General features: G+C 39.7%; 1 protein-coding gene across 4 annotated transcripts in view; it reads left to right on the top strand.

Moving 5' to 3' along the window:
• Nucleotides 1–20,678, top strand: part of TAF5L (TATA-box binding protein associated factor 5 like) — a 36,131-nt gene that overhangs the window by 8,477 nt on the left and 6,976 nt on the right. For 2 of the 4 annotated variants that reach the window (XM_075531828.1, XM_075531819.1), the window contains 3 exons: nt 5,173–5,317; nt 7,797–7,901; nt 17,923–18,647. In XM_075531828.1, the coding sequence (XP_075387943.1) occupies nt 5,176–5,317; nt 7,797–7,901; nt 17,923–18,647 (972 nt within the window). In that variant the 5' untranslated portion in view covers nt 5,173–5,175. Of the gene's footprint in view, nt 1–1,368; nt 1,431–5,151; nt 5,318–7,796; nt 7,902–17,922; nt 18,648–20,678 lie in introns of all 4 variants that reach the window. The other 2 variants (XM_075531812.1, XM_075531837.1) reach the window with 2 other exon arrangements.

The raw sequence follows: 20,678 nt of genomic DNA, 5'->3' as shown, positions 1-20,678 counted from the left end.
GTTGGGCTACTAACCACAAGGTCAGCAGTTCAAAACCACCATCTCCGTGGGAGAGGAGGGAGCTCTCTACCCCCAATAAAGAGTTATAGTGTCAGAGAACCTCAGGGACACTTTTACCAGTCCTGTGTGGTTGCTGTGAGCCATCATCGACAGCATGGCAGAATGTTTTACTGGAACAAAACCTGGATTCTCTGGTCCTTGACTTTTGTTCTTGATCTAACATTACTTATCCTTCAGACCCCTGGGGCAGGGGCTTGGCTGAGGAAACCAGCTGGCAAATGGCAGGATATGGGAGGCCATGGAGTGGGACACTGCTTGTGAAGGTTTGGAATAGCTGGGAAGGAAAGCTGCAGGCAAAGTGGTTCGGAACAAAAAACTTCTGAGAGTCTAGGACATCTCCGAGATCTCAGGCAATGTTGGCGAAAATAAATTTCTAATGGATATGTCTACCTTGTGTGACTCCCCCTCCCATTGAAACTTCAGGTTCTTTGATGAATCCTGCATGGAAGCTATATGTCAGATACAGGTGCCATTTAGTTGTTAGGACAATCTAGGGAAAGATACAGCTTCTCATTTCAGGGTTGTAGTGTCTGTGTCTGAGCAAAGACTGACTGAAAGGCCAGATGATCTGAAAACAAAAGGACATGTCACTGAAACTGAGTCCTTCGAGTGTGGCTCATTTTCATGTTTTTCCAAAGTTAATTCAGTACACTTTATTATGGTGATTGCTGCGAAAGCTGGGTTTCTCGATTCTACATTTTGAATGACCTTTGAATAAATAGTTTAGCTATTTAGGCTACTGCAAGTAAAGAAAACTAATAGATACTTATTAGGCATTTTGCATGACATCTCATTTAACAAGAAAATACATAATTTTTGTATCTATTTTTAAGCATAAACTGACAACTGGAAAAATACATTTACTTGAGGAGCAGGTCAGGAGGTTGAGCAGAGGGACTGACAACTTTTCAGTAAAAGATTTAGCTGAGGAGTGATAGTGGTGCTAAATTTGGTTGGATATGTTTTACACTTATTCATACTCAAAGCCACTTCCTTATTAAAAAGTCATTCCAGTACTCGATTAGCATTTTGAGAGCATGGTCTGTAATGTGATATAGGTCCCACCCCAAATGCTCCTCTAATCAACCACATATATGTTTGTAAACTAACTCTTCTCAGTGGTTACAGCTTGCATCCTAATCTCATTCATGTATTCATATGTGCACTGTATTCATATATATGAAAATATGAGTGCAAGTGAATGAGGTTAGGATGCAATTTCTAACCACTGAAAATATTTCATTTGCTATCAAGAAACTCAGAGCCAGTAAGTGGATTCTTACTAATAACGACCTCTATACTCTATAGGGCTTCCGAGACCTTAAATCTTTATGGGAGCAGCGATCCTCATCTTCCTGCAGAGGTGCCTGGTAGGTTTACACCACTGACCTTCCAGTTACCAGCACTACCACGGTTCCTTTTTGTCCAGGACTACTGTTTTCTTTTCCATCTGAAGACTATACCTAGTTTTCCTGTATCTTTGCATCCCCATATTTCTGTAGATAAATACTAAAAGTAGCAACTTTTTCTGCACAGTTGCTACTTTGAGACAGGAAAATGGTCATGTTCTGATTTTATACAGCAGCTTTGTTGACATATTAGTTGAACATTAAGCAACTATTTATGAGAAATAGCTACATGGGGTCAAAACCTTCATTTTTACTTTTCAAAAAGGATAATCATTTGGTGTCAAGGGAAGACCTATGATCCTTTGATTTTACTTTGAAGATTTAAGATGTCTTATCATTGTGGTGAAGCACTGGGCTGCTAACTGTAAGGTCAGCAGTCTGAAATGACCAACCACGCCACAGGAGAAAGACGTGGCTTTCAACCACCATTAAGAAACAGTCCCAGAAACCCACAGGAGTTTCTTAATTACGAATTGCACTTGAAATGTGTGTAATTGGGGGAAAAATCAAGTTAAGTTGACTGAGTCATGACTCTGATATGTCTGTTTAGTGTTTATAAATGGGAGTTAATGCTAGAAGTCCTGTCTTTAAGATCCTGGGTTATGCAATTGGAGCACTATCTAACCTCATTGGTCTGTTATCATAAAATGATTTTGATCTAGAAAAACTACTAATTTAGGTAAATTTATTGAAGTCAGTATTTGCAATTCAGCTTCTAGCAATCCCAAATATGGCCATTTTTTACAGTTGTTCATTCTCACATCTTTTTGTGTACTCCTTTATATCCTACTACCTCCTGAGACATGCGTTTACATTGTCCTACCTTGACACTTTCTACAAGCTGTCTTGTCCATGTAGCATGCATGCTTCCCTCTTGGCCACTCATGTATCTTTTGCATCCAGTTTTGTCCTACCAGAATGATGCTCTCTTACTCCCATCTGATTTTGAATGCTAAAGAACTTGCATTGATGCATACGTGCATTGCTTTGTCAGGCAAGAGATTGGCAGTAGAAAACCTGAAAAGGTTGAGTCTTGGTTCTAATGTGAGGAACCATCAACTAGTTTAGGGACTAGCTTGAAGTTAGATTAAAAGCAGCTTTAGCAAGCTAGGGGAAGGGGATTAGTTGGATGAACTAATCTTGGTTTGGTGCCAAACTGGGAAAGAACAGCACTGTCACAGCCTTTGTATGCATTTAAAATTCTTATTCTATAAGTGTAATACTAAATCAGAATTTCCATGACTGAAATTATTTATATACAGACACACTCGAACATGTGTAGCCAGTTTAGAAACCACCACTGATACAGTCATCTGATAAAGGCTGGTCCACTCTCGCAAAGATCTGTAGTGTTAGAAACCCAAAGGGACAGTTCTGTGTCTTAAAAGTCACTGTGATTCAGAGTTGGCTTCATAGCAATGAGTTTGAGGTTTTTGGTTTTGACCAAAAACAACAACAAAAAACTTTATCTGCCTTCACTGCTGCTGGACAGATAAATGCAGTTTCCCTACTCTAAATATCACAGTCCTAGAATAGCACTTTGAAATATCATAATTAAAAAATTAAGCTTCATCTAAGGAATCCTACAGGCACAGTGGTTGGGCGCTCAGTTTGAACTAAGGTCTGCAGTTCAAACTTAACAGCCCCTCCAGCGGACAAAGATTTGGCAGCCGACTTCTATACAAATTTAAATCTTTGGACAGGCAGTTCTGCTCTGTCCTATAGGGTTCTTATGAGTCAGACTTGACTTGATGGCAGTAGGTTTATGTAGTAAAGGAGTAGTATAAACATTCCTCAGATTATAAACTTCCAATATGATGTGTACAACCTGTGGTTATGAACCAACTGTCCATGAAGATGGTTGTATTAAAATTTTGAGGTACATAGAATAGATTACAATAAATGGGCACTACTTTGCAGCATAGATGAAAAATGATCATTATCATGATTATATTGATGGTGTAGTGGTTACACATTCAGGTATGATCTGCAAAACCAGCAGTTAGAAACACCATCACTCCTCAGAAGAAAAACAGGACTTTCTAGTCTGGTAAACAGTTACAGTCTCAGAAACACTGGAGCAGTTCTACCTTGTCCTATAGGGTTGTGATGAGTCACCATTGACTCCGTGGCAGAGAGTTTGGTTTTTTAGTTTTTGTGGGAGTGTTATCTAGAAGTGCTGCTTTAAGCTATTATGCATAGAAAGGAACACTATATACTTAGATAAACGTTGGCCTAGCTACTTTACATCAAAAATTGACTTAAGGACAGATGTAGGAATGGAACTCATGTGTAATTTGAGGACTGCCTGTACGCCATAGCAAGTAAGGCAAAATCCATAATGAAAGGAGAGTTCAATATTGGAAGATGTATTATATATATTCGCTGTATCACTGAACCTCAACCATATAGCTTTCCTTTTTAACAAGTGTTTTCTACTTCAAGTCAAAAAATGGAATCCATAGGTAATGTGATCTTTCTATACATATAGTTTAAAATAGATATTTAAGGGAGCTTCACAGAGTTTGTAGAAAATGGAAATTGTCTATCTGGTCGGTTGTATGATCACTACAGAACTGTAAAGTATGTCTTCGAAGTATACTTAAATAGCACATTTCAGTTCTTCAAAAGGAAATGATTTTTAAAAAATGATTTTAGGACAATTTTTTAGTTACAGTATCTAGGATCAGCGATATGTTTGCTTATGTACTACACATAATACTAACAGAATTACACATGCATAAAATTAGATATAAAAAAGTTTTACACAAAGAAAAAAAGCAATATCAGATTTTTGGAAAGGGCCAACTCTACATCTTTAGGACAAAAAATGGAGGCAATTACAGGTGGAAAGGCCAATGCACATAATCAAGAACTTTGTAGATGCCATTGGGTCCAACTCAGAGATCCCAGGTACAGCAGAATGAAGCACTGCCCATTCCTTGCCCACCTTCACAGTTGCTTTCATGTGTGAGCCTGTTACAGCCATGGTGTCAGTCCATTGTTTTTAAGGGAGCTTCACAAATGTCATTCTTCAGGGACTGGTCTCTCCTTCTGAATTAAGCACAGGCAAATAAATGATCAAATTGAGATATTTCATAGACAGAGATTAGGGTTGACCAGTGGTCACCAATGTTGAGAGACAAGCGGGAATAATTGTTAGGTAGCATATAAAGGTTTTTGTTTGTGGGGATGGAAAAAGTTCAATAGATATTGGTGATAGTTGTACAGCATGATTAGTGTAATTGGGTCTGTTGAATTATACACATGAAATATGTTGAATTGGCAAATGTGTTACTGCATTTTTACATTTTTAAATAGTAGATATACCACACAGCAGTGAACTATTACTTTAGACATTTAAAAATATCATTCTGATGTGAATAATTACATGTGCACAGGTAACGTTGTATGCATTTCAGAATTTTAATCTTGAAGAGGTAATATGCATTGTCAGCATGCAGTTTGAAACACCAGCTCCTCTTCTGGAGCGTGAGGAGGCTTTTTACTCCCAGGGAAAACTCACAGACTCGGACACTCACCGGGGAAGTTCTAGCCTGTCTGTGACGTCACTGTGAGTCGACATTGACTGGATGGCAGTGCACTTGATGATGTGATGTGTTGGATTAAATTATCATTAAGATCCCTTATGCTTCTGAGTGTTGTGGTTCTTTCTTTACAGTCTTTGTCTCTCTCTTTGGAGGTCATGAAACGAGTACGTACAGAGCAGATTCAGATGGCAGTGTCCTGCTACCTCAAACGCCGACAATACGTGGATTCAGAAGGCCCCCTAAAACAAGGATTGCGACTGTCACAGACTGCTGAAGAGATGGCAGCTAATCTCACAGGTAATGGTGGGGGTCCTCCTCCTGGGGTGGGAGAAAAGCTCGAGGAATGTGTCTGTGGGCAACTTCTCCTCGAGGCAGCACTGGAAAAGCAGACTGTCTAAAAATCTGAGCGAGCAGCATCAAGTACATGATGCTGGCTTCAGAGACATGAGCTGTCCTTCAAAAGCATGCTCACATCCCACTCCTAATCTACTTTCATTCTTCCAGCTAAAAATAATACTTTCTTCCTCGGAACACCTAAATTATTTTATCTGTATCTGGTGTTCACATCAACTTTCCTTTCTATGAGCTATTCTGTCATAAGACCCTTGGGGGCAAGGTGTGCCTATGTGTCTCCTCCTCCACAGTGGAACCTCACGCATGGAAATTAGTTGTTAGATGAGTTCGCAAAACAACTTGGAATACGGATGACTGGAGAGCATTGTGTTTAGTAAAATAAGTCAATCACACCAAGAAGAATTATATATTGTGTGCTCTAACTTGTATAAAATGACATCAGCGAGTAAACATACAAAAACTAATGTTCATTTGTAATTGCTAGAGGTGGGGATGGAGAGGGAAATAGTCCCTTGCTCTGTGTGTGTGTGTGTATGTGTGTTGAGAGCAGCAACACTGAGGGTATATGCAACTTGGTAAAAGTAAAAGATGTCACTAAACTATACACAAGATAAAAGCCAATATTGACTATTGCTATGGCATAATTAATTTTAAATAACAACTAAAACAAAAAATATGTGTGTATGTATGAAGGTGTGCATATAAGTGTGAGTGGGTGAGTATTGGTTTATACATATGTGTAATCTATGTAATATGTACACATCAATATATTCCAAAAACTAAACTGCTATCAAGTCCATTTCAATTCATAATGACCTTATAGAACAGAGTAGAACTCCCCTGTGTATTTCTGAGGCTGTAATTCTTTACAGGAATAGAAAGCCTCATCCTCTCTCATGTAACAACTGGTAGTTTTGAATTGCTGACTTAAAGCTAGCAGCCCAACTAAGGTGCTTCAAAAAGTTCTTGAAATTTTTTCATTATCTTTTAATTCCATTTTACCTCAAACTTTTCCCTGGTGACATGTGGCAGGGGAGGGGCACAATTAATGATACTTCTTAAACATAATCAAACACCTCAGGAGATTGTATTTCTCATTGCACATTTTGGCCAACTAGTATTGTAGTTCATAAAGTTATTTTCTATATCCTACTTTAATGAGTAGTATCTGGGGTCTTAGAAAAACTTAAGTGCTGCCAATCAATTTACAGGTTTTTTTTTGTCTGGGGCTAAAGAGAAAGAGGGAAACAAAAACTCAAAGAAGAAACTAGCCTTCAGGACAAATAGTCTATAAGAACCATGCCTTCTCAACACATGGACCCTGAGAGAAGGAGGGGGAAATGTGGAACACAAACCTCAGATTTCTAATTGAGAATTATTTCTAATCAAGTAGAAATAATAAAAATTGAAGAAAGTAACCACTGCCACTGAAAAACTTGTGTAGAAATTGTTGATTGGGAACCTAAACTGCTGTGTAGACCTTCACCAAACCTATTATAAAATGTTATTTTAAAAAATTAGAATTAAAAAAGCAACTTGAGGGGACACAGGGATAAGACAAATTCAAAAACAGTTTCACTGATGTTCTTGAAACAAGAAAACAATTTTTTAAAAGAGCATCTAGAGAACAACTTAAACTATGCAAAAGCGCATTCGAGCAAAATGAAAAGTCAGTGGAAGGGTTTTAAATTAAGCCTGTCAGAAAGAGCAAAAGGATCAATGAAAGCTCAGCCTCAAGCTCACTGTCAGCAAGTTGATGCCGACTCACAGTGACCCTACAGAGCAGTGTAGAACTGCCCTTGACTGTAACTGTGTGTGTGTGGGGGGGGTGCAGAATGCCCCGTCTTTCCCCTGTACAGAGGTGATGGTTTTGAACTGCTGGCCTGTAGTTAGCAGCCCCTCTTATAACCACTACACCACTAGGCTCCTAAGTGAAAGCTAGGAGTTGAAATTAAAGTTCAGAAGATTCACTCTTAAAATCAGAGAAGCTCCAGAAAGAAAAAATAGAAGAGAATCAACAAAAAGATCCAAGAATTAAAAATCCAGATTAAAGGGCCCCCAGAGTGCCTAGCCCAATGAATGTCAATGGACCCAGACCAAGGTACATTTTGCGAGATGTCAGAACACTGATGTCAGAGGTTTACAGATAGGTTTCTCATGAATGATCGTTATACTTACCTGTTCTAATTTAGTTTGGTTTCTCTATAGATAGTGATGTTTTGGGGTGTGGGGGTGCAGAATATGTAAGTATGCGTCTCAATGTATCCTAATAACCAGAAGTCCCAGCATACTCTCCAAAATTTACTGAAACCAGTTGCAATTGATGCGTCCTCAGCACCCTCCTTTACCCTCCTCCATGGTGCCACATTTTAAGTTATTAACATTTATCATCGCCCCACTTTTGTGCATCTTTCGCCCCCAGTCCAGTCAGAATCTGGTTGTGCCAACATCGTGTCTGCAGCCCCCTGCCAGGCAGAGCCCCAGCAATATGAAGTACAGTTTGGACGACTACGGAATTTTCTCACTGGTAAGTATTTGGTATTAGAACCTTTTCTTATTAAGAAAGATTAATGCAAATTTCCCTCAATCTACAATGTATCAAACATGGTGCTATACTTATTTTGTATTATGTTATAAGCCAGTCTACTGTCCATGCCCTTACCTAAACTACAGTTTCTAATATTTTCGTCTTAGATGTTTCATCTTGCTGATTCATAGGACTCTTTTCTTGCACTTTAGGAATAGGAAGAAAAGACTACCGTGCATAACAGTCAGGAGCCCTGTTGACATGTTGGGCTGTTAACTGCAAAATCAGACGTTCAAAACCAGCAGCTATGCATAAGGCCAAGAGAAGGCTTTCGGTTCTGCCCTGCAGGCTGCTATGAGCTGATTGTCCACTTGATGGCAGTGAGTTTGGCTATAGTATGAGTCGAGAGGCTTCACACGTCCTGCATTTGAGAGTGCTTCTCTACCTGGGTGATGGCATAGTGGTCACGAGTTGGGCCGTGATCCAAGTAAAAACATTGTGCTACTGGGCTTCTAGACTATGCTTGCATGGGTTTATTCTAAACAAAATGCTTAACCTGTCTGCAGTCCGTGGGTGACTGTAGACAAATTCTGTATTTTAAGTCCCATGTCCCTATAAACTTTTGAAGCCCCATCAAATACTTACCTTAGTTGCTGAGATGCCTTCAAAGGAAAAACATCCAGTCAAATAGCGGCGTCTTACGGGTTATGCTTGGCCAGGAAAACAAGGCAAAAAGATTAGCTTAAAACATTATAGTGACTGTTTTCAGGGATCCCAAATATGTCATTTAATAACAGCCCAATTGCAGGGGCTTTTTAGAAGAAGTTTTTTTTTTTTCCTTTTTTAAAAATTTATTTATTTACATTTTATTAGGGGCTCATACAACTCTTATCACAATCCATACATAAACATATACATACATCAATTGTATAAAGCACATCCGTACATGCTTTGCCCTAATCATTTTCTTTCTTTCTTTTTTTTTTTAATCTTTTTATTGGGGCTCATAAGGCTCTTATCACAATCTGTACATACATCACATGAGCAAAGCACCCTTATACATTCGTTGCACTCGTCACTCTCATAATTCACCTTCCACTTGGGTTCCTGGAATCAGCTCGTTTTCCCTTTTTTCCCCCCATCCCCCTCCCTCCCCGATCCCACCCCTGGTCCCTTGATAGTTTATAAATAATTATTATATCTTATCTTACACTCCCCGGCGTCTCCCCTCACCCACCTCCCCCTTGACAATCTCCCAGAGAGGAGGTTACACATAGATCTCCGAGATCGGTTCTCCCTTTCTACATGCTCTTCCCTCCTGGTGTCGCCACTCCCACCGCTGGTGTTGAAGGGTTCGTCTGTCCTAGATTCCCTGTGCCTCCAGATCCCCACTGCACCGCTGTACATCCTCTGGTACAACCAGGTCCGCAAGGCAAGGTAGGATTGGGGTCATGATGGTTGGGAGGGGAGGAAGTGTTCAGGAACTAGAGGAAGGTTTTGAGTTTCATTGTTGTTACACTGAACCCTGTGTGGCCCATCTCCTCCTCACTACCCCTCTGGAAGGGGTGTTCAGCTCTCTACAGGTGGGCATTGGGTCCCCATCATGCACTCCCCCTCTTTCACGGTGACGTGATTCTCACCACCACCCCATCTTTGATGTTGGAGACCTGGTCTCCTCTGTCCTTCATGGTCACCTATGTTGGTGTGCTGCTTCCGTGTGGGCTCGGTTGCTTCTGGGCTAGATGGCCGCTTGTTTGCTTTCAAGCCTTTAAGTCCCCAGACGCTATATCTCTCAGTAGCCGGCCACCATCCGCCTTCTTCACCACACTTGCTTATGCACACTTTCGTCTTTAGCCATTATGTGAGGAAGGTGATCACACAATGATTGTTTTTGTTCCTTTGTATCTGCTACATGGTCCATTCAACACCTTGTGTTCGCTTAGGCCGTGTGCTTCTTCTCTTTGGGCTTTGTTGCTTCTGAGCTAGATGGCCGCTTATTTGCCTTCAAGACTTTAAGACCCCAGACGCTATATCATTTTTTGATCGCCGGGCACCATCAGCTTTCTTCACCACATTTGCTTACACACACGGCTGTCTTCAGTGATCATGTCGGGAAGATGGGTTTCCTGCAATGACTGCTTAGCAGGGCGAGGTGCTTTTGTATTGGGGGATTATGCATGAGGAGGCCCAATGTCCATCTGCTACCCTACTACTGAACCTATAAATATATGCATATAAATCTATTGCCCCCATAAACATAAATGTATTTACATATGTACATGTCTGTATTTAGAGTTCTCTGTATGCACTTTGCCTCCTACTCCTTTCCTCTATTTCCTTTCGCTTTCCTCCCAACCCATTACCATGTTTGGCCTTCATTCTGGATTCAGTAGTTCCTCTCAGTTACCTTGCTCTTGGTCGCTCCTAGAAGAATTTTAAGAAAATAAAACACTACGTTTGGTAAGAAAAAGCCCAGGCAAGTTTGACCAAGGAAGTTTTTCCCTCCGACATTACACTTGTTCGTTATTTGAGGGAAATTAGGGCTGTCTTATGATAATCTCATTGATAAACCTTACCTCAGCCACCCTGTAGCCCTGACCTTCAACTTCAACATCTTTTTGTTTTCTGAACTCAGGGTATTTAAAAGGAACATGATTTGTGTCCTTGAAAGGTGCAATATTGCTATCTTGATGTTGTGTAAATCAAAGCATAGAATTTTTTAAGAAAAAGTTGGAAAGATAGAAATGCTACATTTAGAACTGTGTAGGTCTAGATGAGTGGCTGACCCTTTAATGCAGCTCCTCATGTGTGGTGACCCCAACCACAAAATTGTTTTCATTGCTACTTCATAACTGTAATTTTGCTACTGTTATGAATCGGGCGACCCCTGTGAAAGGGTCATTCGACCTCAGGGGTCCGCAACCCACAGGTTGAGAACTGCTGGTCTAGATGGAAGTTGTGTCATGAAACAGTGGCTTTGTGTTTTGATATTTTTGTTTTATAAAGTTTTCTATAATTTTGTAGTACTTTTTTACTTATTTATGAACGCAAGTTCTCTAACCATTCTGCTAACTCAAATTTAAACTTTTAATATGAACCACTTTCAAAAAGTGAGTCCCTTAACCTGTCTGAAAAAGGAATTCATGTTGGAAAACTTACTTGCGCTAAAAAAACCCATACTGATTCCGTTTATTAAAGAACATTTTTTGTTTTGTCCTTTCGGTATGCAAGAGGAGCCCTTGTGGCATTGTGGTAACCAGTTGGGTTTTGATCTGCAAGGTCATCAGTTCAAAACCACCAACCCCTCCGAGGGACAAAGGCAGGTCTTTCTACTCCTGTAAAGAGTTAGAGTCCTGGAAAGTCACAGAGTGGTTCTTCCCTGTTCTGGGGAGTCACTATGAGTTGGCATTGACTTGATGGCTGTGAGTTTGGTTTGGCTTTCTATATATAACACACCTTTAAGTATAGAAAACAAAATTTTCTGTATCTCAAAATTTGAGCATAATTAACAGTTATTGACTGTTAGTAAATTGTAATTCAAATACTTTGCAGTTATTTTATTTATCTTATTTGCATAATCCTTGGATTAATAATTTTGAGTGATAAAGATGTACATAAGATGGTTAATATTTAAGCCAAATAACACACTAAGCTTTACTCATTATAGTTAAGAGTTGCCTTAACGCTCCTTCTGACTAACCCCCACATTGGTTATGTTTTAAAGGAATCTATATTTACTGTAATCTAAAGGATAAGTAAAGATGCAATAAAATAAACTCATTGAAATAATTATTACTGAACTACTATATCAGAAATTGATCAAGGAAATGACCACAATAAAACTCTAGAGGTTGGTAAGTATTGGTGATAGGTTGCTGAATGATAGCATTCCTAAGCAGAGAATAGGCTGCTAAAAGTTTTTCAATGGAAATTAAGATTCCGTCAAAATTAGTCTATTGTATTTACCATATGTACGCGAGTACTAGCTGACCCAAATATCAGCCGAGGCACCTAATTTACCACAAAAACTGCATTAAAAATGTGCTGAAAAACTCGGCTTACACATTAATATATACAGTAAACTGGAAAGAAAGTGATTCCATTAGAATGCTCATAACAGGAATGAATGCTAAGATTTTCAGAATAGTGATCAGCTGCTTTCCATTTCCATTAAGGTAGAGAAAGAAAACATGAATGTACAACATAAGAATTTCATCCAGAGGTTAGCAAGAACTTGGAAAGAATGAGAATTATCACTGTGGTTGGTTTTAATTTTGTACAACAGTTTTCTTAAAGCTAAGTTACTCAGTTGAAAATATGGATACAGTTTTCCTTCCATGATAGCTCTATGTTCCCTTCCTGGGTATTGGGAACCTGGTTTAGAGAGAAGTGGCTAGTTTCTTTCAGCCTTTGTCTTTCATTCACTCAACCAACCTACGTTAAGTAAGCACTCATTGCATGCCACGCTCCATATTGCAGTAGGGTTTATTGATAGGTTTCCTGTGCTCATAGGTCATGCTATCTGATAAGGCAAACAGAGTCCACAAAATATATATTTATAATAGTGATGTACTCTGTTCTTTGCATGCCAGTAAGAGGGCTCTTGCCATGACTTATTTTCACTATGAATAATGCTAAAACGATTCTAGTGACATAGATTTTTTTTCCTTATATAATTGTAACCACAGAGTCAAAGCCACAATAAAATGTCCCGTTGAAATCATTGTTTTTATTAAACTGTTACATATTTTTGCAGAAGAGAATTGACATGACTTAGTTGACCATTGTTATTAATGTAGTTGTTAGTGCTGTCCATTGTGACTCCACGTGATCCTATGTGCAACAGAACTGAGCACTGCCCAGCCCTCACGTTCTCACAGTCACACTTGTTTGAGCCCATTGGTGCAGCCACTGTGTCAGTTCATCTTGTCAAGAGCATCCTATGTTGCTGCTGCCCCGCTACTTTGCCAAACCTTAATGTGACCACTGCTAAGATTTACAGAATCCCTGGGTGGTGCAAACACAGTTAAGCACTGGACTACTAACCAAAAGGTTGGTGATTCACACCCACCTAAAGATGCTTCAGAGACAAGACTCGCAACCTTGTGGATTGCAGTTCTCCCATTTCCACTTGAAGATCTTAATTTTTTTCTTAAATATTTGCAAGACTGGACTCTTCAAATCCTAACCATGAAAACCCTACAGAGTACAATTCTAATCTGTACATGTGGGGTTGCCATAATTCAAAAGCAATTGGTTTATGGAGTGGGGATGTTTTTAAATATAGAACTACTATTGACCCCTTTATTTGAGGGTGCTTATTTATTTCCTACTATGTATTACCTTGTTCATTCTCATTATGTTTTCCTTTGCCCAGAGCTTTGTGTACACACACACACACACATACACACACATTTATTTTAGATCATTTTATTGGGGGCTCTCAAAACTCTTGTTAAAATCCATACATCAAATGTATCCAACATATTGGTACATATATTCCATCATTCTTTTGTAGACATTTACTTTTCATTGAGCCCTGGGGATCAGTTTCTCTTTTTATTTTTCTCCCTCCCTCACCCCCCCGCCCTCCAACACTCATGGCCCTTGATAGATTATAGATGGTTAATTATTTTCAAATCTTACACCAACCACTGTCTCCCTTCCCCTCTGGTTTCTGTTGTTCTTCCCCCTGGAAGGGGATGTGTGGTTATATGCCATTCATTGCGATCGGTAGTCCCCGCCCTCCCCACCTCTCAGAACTTTATATTTTGATATATTGTAATTATCAACCTTTTTCCTTTTTGATTTATTTTTCTTTCCAAAGCTGACATGACTGTTATTTTGTCTATAATTAGATTATTTATTCTACTTGTCACAAATTATTTGGAGGTGAGGCTAGTTCAAGGGGACCCAAGAAGCTTATGGAAAATAGAATTAAGAGATAATGGAGAAAAAAAGAGGGAGAATGGAAATTTTCCATGGATTTTTTTTTAAGCCCTCCTCATTTATTGTTTCCACCAAGGATTGCTTTCCTTGGAATGATTTTCTCTCTGCTGAGTCTCTCAAGTACAGTCAGCCAGATCAAATGAGCAACTCTTGCCTAAGCATCAAGATAAAGTACCAGATAGAATCCATGTGTTTGGAAGCTAATACTAGCATACAAGTGTAAAAGTAAAAGTTTCCGGGAGGGCTTGCTTTACCTGACTTTGGCACATACTATGCAGCCACAGTTCTCAAAACTGCATGGTATTGGTACAATGACAGATACTCAGACCAATGGAAGGGAATTGAAAACCCAGAAATAAAAGCATCAGCATACACACAGCTGATCTCTGATAAGGGCCCCAAATATATCAAATGGGAAGCCAATGCCCTCTTTAACAAGTGGTGCTGGAAAAAATGGATATCCACATGCAGAAAAATGAAGCAAGACCCAAGGCCCAAGTGTCGGCCACTGGAGATCCCCTCATAGAGGGGTTCAGGAGAGGAGATGGGTCAGTCAGGGTGCAAGGTAGTACCGACGAAGAGCACAGCTTTCCCCCAGATCCTGGATGCTTCCTCCCCCCAACTACCATGATCCGAATTCTACCTTGCAGGGCTGGATAGGACAGAGGCTGTACACTGGTACATATGAGGGCTGGAGGAACAGGGAATCCAGGGTGGATGATACCTTCAGGACCAAGGGTGTGAGGGGCGATGCTGGGAGAGTGGAGGGTGAGTGGGTTGGAAAGGGGGAACTGATTACAAGGATCCACATGTGACCTCCTCCCTGGGAGATGGACGGCAGAGAAGGGGGGGAAGGGAGACTCCGGATAGGGCAAGATATGACAAAATAACAATGTATAAATTACCAAGGGCACATGAGGGAGGGGGGAGCGGGGAGGGAGGGGGAAAAAAGAGGACCTGATGCAAAGGGCTTAAGTGGAGAGCAAATGCTTTGAGAATGATTGGGGCAGGGAATGTGCGGATGTACTTTATACAATTGATGTATGTATATGTATGGATTGTGATAAGAGTTGTATGAGTCCCTAACAAAATGTAAAAAAAGAAAAGGGAAAAGAAAGAAAGAAAAGAAAATGATGAGGGCAAAGAATGTACAGATGTGCTTTATACAATTGATTTATGTATATGTATGGACTGTGATAAGAGTTGTATGAGCCCCTAATAAAATGTTTTTAAAAATTTTTTTTAAAAAGTAAAAGTTTCCATTAACATTTGAATGTAGTAAAAATGGCCTCACAAACCGGCATGAAATCAGGTGGCAATTTGTGTATCTATAGGAATTATATTTGCAAATTATTATTTAGATTGGGGCAGTCAGAGAAGGTGTAATTGAATACTGGGTAGGTTCTAAGTTAGCACTTGAAGGATGGATTGGACTTCAGCAGACTGAGAAGAAGTCAGAGTTGGCGTTTTCTGAGTGAATAGAAAGAAGTAGAAGGGCAGAGATGACAACTCTTTCTGTCGGAAGAATAGAGGAGCCAGTAGGATCAAGCTTTCAAGCTGGAAATAAGACTGAGTGGAGTGGCAGGTTGTGGAGTGGCATCAGGCCTAGAGGTAGAAACTTTATGGAGACAACCACTGACATGAATTTTACCAAGTTGGAATCCCCAAAGTTTAGGCATAAAAGAAGAGGAGTTGAGAGTGACTTAGGTTTTGAGACTGGACGACTCAGGTATGTTATACAAAAGTAACAAGTCAGAGAATTTTATTACTGAAATTGCGATGGTGATAGCCCATCATACAGCTTGCAGTAGGAAATTACGAATTTTTTACAGACTGGTGATAAAGAATTTTGCATGTACATCGAGGTACCAAATAACATTCTCAGGATATAATAAAATCTCAATGGAAGAAAATAAGGAAAGTTAAGATTGTATAAGGCTATACTATTCTGAATACATCTTTTCTCCAAAAATTAAGCTATCCTTAGAGCTTCTGTGAGATTCCCTCCTGTGGCTCTCAGCTCTTTCCTTTGGGTGGTATAGTAGGAAGGTCTAATTTGACTTTGGGGTCAAACAGATCTGCATTTTAATGGAGGGCAAGCTGTGGCTCTTAAACAAGATGGGGATGTTCAACTCAGAGGTAGCAGACACCTAATGGTAACTCTTAAATGAGATGAGCCTTTGGGGAATGAGCAGAGGGAGAGGGATGTGAAAACAGCCAGGTTATGTGGTGTTTCAGAGGAAAACACCAGGTGTCAGCAGGTTTGAGCACCACAGAAAGGTAAGGGAGGATGAGGCTTGGCAGATTTTGTTTGATATCTCTTTACTACTAATTGTAGAGAACTCCATGAAGAAAAAAAAACACTTTTCACTTGCTTGCTCTCAGCAGAGTATGGACCTATTAGGTGTTTGGTAGTCAGTAAGTTGACAGGTGACAGGAAAGAAAAGTGCACTTTTCAGAGACTCTGCTAATTATAGTACTTACAGTGAGTACACTTTCATAAAACATGAAAGGTCTCCTGATGACAAGATAAACCAGATAAAAAATGTGAGTTAGGATTTATGTCAGTCTCTACTTCCACATAAAGAATATATCAATGAAAGATTTTATTTAGTTCTTAACATGTCCTCTGGTCGAGAAGAAACAAAGCAACTTTTGATTATGAGAGGGAAACTAAGATTTTAAGGAATTGGAAACAGTCTCGTACCAGTAGAGCACATTGTTCAGACAAATAGGTGAGGGCTGAATACTTGTGTTTAATTGATATTTTGGAAAAGAAATTTTTCAGAGGTCTTGCACAGAAGGATAATTCATGTAATCGCTGGGCTTTGCCATGGCCGGAAGCACAGACGGCACTGTTGCGGTCCACAGTGGTTATTTGCGTTTAACTTGTCGCCACGAGTTGGAATCAACCTGACAGCAACTGCAGCAACCACATAGGGTGTGTCCCCACCAAGGATGATTCGGTTTTCTCAGTACTGTTCTGTGTTTAAGTGACCATGACACCTTTGTTGCAGTAGCATGCCATCATTTCATTTGGCTGTGACTTGCCACCAACACTTACTGAAGTGTTAGATGTACCTCTGTTTTCATTGCCTAAGACCTTTATAGCTTAAAGCTTGTCTTTTGTCACGTGTTTTCATGATGTCAGAGTCTCAAGTTAGTAAATAGTCTTAATAACTTAAAATGTGTGTAAATGATCACAGCTAAACAGTTTTACTTTTAACCAACAAAATCAAAAGTACACTGGCCGATATGGGGCAATTCTGGGTGATTGTGGTCCTTTTACCATTAGAACTTGCCAGCTTGGTTAGCCTTGTTGCCATTGAGTTGATACTAACTCATACTGACCCTACAGGACAAAGTAAAGTGGGCCCTTAGGGTTTCCAAGACTAAATCTTTGCACAAACATACTGCTCATCTTTCTCATCCATCATAGCCCGTGGCTGGAACTGCTGCACCACCAGGACACTCTATGTAGCTAGACATCTTCTTGAACCCCCTAAAATAAGTACTTTGATTTTTACTTTAGATGCTATATGTAAAAAATAATCAAAAACAAATTGTAGCACAAAATCTCAAGTCAATACTTGCCAAGTGGTCATAAAGATAACCCTGAATGTACTTGTCATCGTTTCTTTTTGTTTGTTTGCTTCTTTCTTAGATTATTATCAAGTTTAAATTTTGTTGGGAAGAATGTACAGAGTCCCAAGAATATATCTGACGACTTTCAGATAAGTGGATATCAGTTTGAGAAACCCTAGTGTATTGGGGAAAGTCATAAGCCCTGAAGACTTGGGTACAAAACAAAGTCCTCCTGTTGAACTGTTGTAAGAATTTAGGCAAGTCACTTGACCTCTCTGAGCGCCAAGTGTGGGCCGTCAGAGCCCAGGCTCTTCACTTCAGCTAAGAAAAGGCTCAGGCCCTGAAATTCATATTTTAATCATTAGTCTTGAAAAATACAGTCCTGCCTAGGAAGTGTGTGATGGGTGATTCCTCACTGGGATCACATTATCTTCTGAGATTATATGGATTATAAAGTTGTTGGGCTTTTGTTTTATTTCCATTATAGATTCTGATTCCCAGCACAGCCACGAAGTGATGCCTCTCCTCTATCCTCTCTTTGTCTACCTCCATCTCAGCCTGGTCCAGAACAGTCCGAAGAGCACCGTGGAAAGTTTTTACAGCCGCTTCCATGGAATGTTTTTACAGAACGCTAGCCAGAAGGATGTCATTGAGCAGCTACAGACCACTCAAAGCATCCAGGACATCCTGTCTAACTTCACGCTTCGAGCATTCCTAGATAACAAGTATGTAGTCCGTCTCCCAGAAGACAGCTACAACTACCTTATCCGCTACCTCCAAAGTGACAACAATACTGCCCTGTGCAAAGTCCTCTCCTTACATATTCACCTGGATGTGCAGCCTACCAAGAGAACAGACTACCAGCTCTATGCCAGTGGCAGCTCCACACGCAGCGAGAGCACTGGCTTAGAGCCCCCCGACATGCCCACCCCTATTCTGCAAAATGAAGCTGCCTTGGAGGTCTTGCAAGAGAGCATTAAGCGAGTCAAGGATGGACCTCCTTCACTTACCACCATCTGTTTCTATGCCTTCTATAACACAGAGCAGCTACTGAACACTGCAGAAATTTCCCCAGAGAGCAAACTGCTTGCTGCTGGGTTTGACAACTCCTGTATAAAACTTTGGAGTTTACGGTCCAAGAAGTTAAAGGCTGAACCCCACCAAGTAGATGTGTCTCGTATCCACTTGGCTTGTGATATTCTTGAAGAAGAGGTATGAGTATCATTTTTTTCTTCTCTTTACCTACCTTACTATATTCCTTAGAACATCCCTACCAAACATGATTGACCTTACAGAGAATAGGCTTCATTATTTCCCTTCATTTTATAATGAAAACCAGCTAATGCCACATAACCCATAGTCATTGAGTTTCTGCTAAATGCCTATGAAGGAGATAAAAACATTCCCTTGATACTGTGAATGATTGGTTAGTATTTATTAGTAACTAAAGTGTAGATAACATCACTAAGCCTAATTAAAGAACTTTAGTTAATATTAACTGAGATTCACAGTAACAATTTTTGTCTACATATATCGGCACATTTCTGCAAGTATAGGAATAACTGTAGCAAGAGAAATGAAAACATTCCACCCAAAAGTTGTATGTAAATGTTCGTAACCCATTATTCATAGCAGCTCAGTTGTGGAACAGCCCAAATGTCCACCAACTGATGAATGTATAGATAAAATGTGATATCTGCATATTACTAGGGACCTTCAAGATCTTAGCATGGTTGCTACAAAGACCTTTTTTTTTTTTTAAGCCCCCTGTATTAAAGGAATGAACTACATGGTATAACCTGCATGAACTTTGAAAGCACATTAAGTGAAAAAAGCTGACCCCATATTATGTGATTCGGTTTATATGAAGGGATCAAAAACAGCAATCAGTAGAGACAAAGTGGTTGCCTGGGGTAGAAGGGGAATTGGGAGTGACTGCTAATGGGTATAGAGTTTCTTTTTGAGGTAATACAGATGTTCTGGTATTAGACAGGTAATAGTTACACAACTCAATGAATATCCTAAAATCCATTGAGCTATGTTCTGTAAAGGACTGAATTTTTGGTGTTTATTAGATCTCAATTTTTTGTGTATGTAACAAGAAAATAGTACAGCTCAAGATATTTTCTGTAAATTATGCCAAACAGAACTTGATTTGTAGAACTGCCTCGTATGACCTTCTGTCAATCTCATCAAACAGTAGTACTGGAAAGACTTCCAGTAGGAAGACAATAACTTAACCAGTAGACAATAACTTAACCAGTAGAACTTTTTACAGTGGCATAGTGGTCCGCTGTTCTCATCCTTGGGACTGCTTGGTATCAAGCTGTAGCCCCTTCTGTTTGTTCCACAATGAAATGGGAATTAAAATGAGGTCACATTTTCCCCTTATTAATGCACCACTTTTAATATTTTAGCAGCATGACAAACTGTAGGTACCAATCAAGGATTTATTTTTCTTTTCAGTTAACATGTACCCTACCACTATCGTCATAACCAACCACCCATCTCCTAAGTCTAACATGCTCCTAAGGAGTCACCTCTAACTCGAAGTCTCCATGTGTGTCACAGTAGAAATATGCTCGAAAGTGCTTTCAATGGCTTTTCAGAAGCAGATCAGCACCCCTTCCTAGCAATATGTCACAGAGTAAACTTGAACCATCACCTTTTCCCTCAGTAGCGGAGCATGGTAAATGTTCATACCACCCAGGGACTTTAAATCATGAAGATCACATGTACCAGTTTATTTAGTATCGACTGAATTTCCCTCCAAAATCTGGTCATCTTTGCATTTGAAAAGTGATCCATGTCAGAAATATTCCGTTTTTATAATTTGTTTATAAAACTGTTATGTAGTTCTGTGCTATCCAGTAGGAAGACAATACATGCCAAAGAAGACACTTAAAATTCTCTGGTTGCCACATTAAAAAGATAAAAGGAGCAGACAAGATTAATTTTAATAATGAATTTTATTTAACCCAATGTGGTCATTTCACATACAAGAATATTTTTAAATTATTAATGAAATCTATTACATGCTTGAGTAATGAACCTGAATAACATTAGCGTTTGTGATCAGCTGCTAACCCAGAGGTTGACAGTTCAAACCTATGCAGTGGCACTGTAGAAGATAGGCCTGGCAATCTGCTTCCATCGTGGTTACAGCAGAGAAATGCCTCTGGAGCAGTCTGTGTAACACACGGGTCACCATGAGTCAGACCAGCTCAAAGGCCGCTAACAAGA

Source organism: Tenrec ecaudatus, chromosome 1 (assembly GCF_050624435.1).
Source record: "Tenrec ecaudatus isolate mTenEca1 chromosome 1, mTenEca1.hap1, whole genome shotgun sequence".
In the NCBI taxonomy this organism is placed as follows: Eukaryota; Metazoa; Chordata; class Mammalia; order Afrosoricida; family Tenrecidae; genus Tenrec; species Tenrec ecaudatus.
Note: the sequence above shows the minus strand (reverse complement) of the source record. Positions and strands in the feature narration are given on the sequence as shown.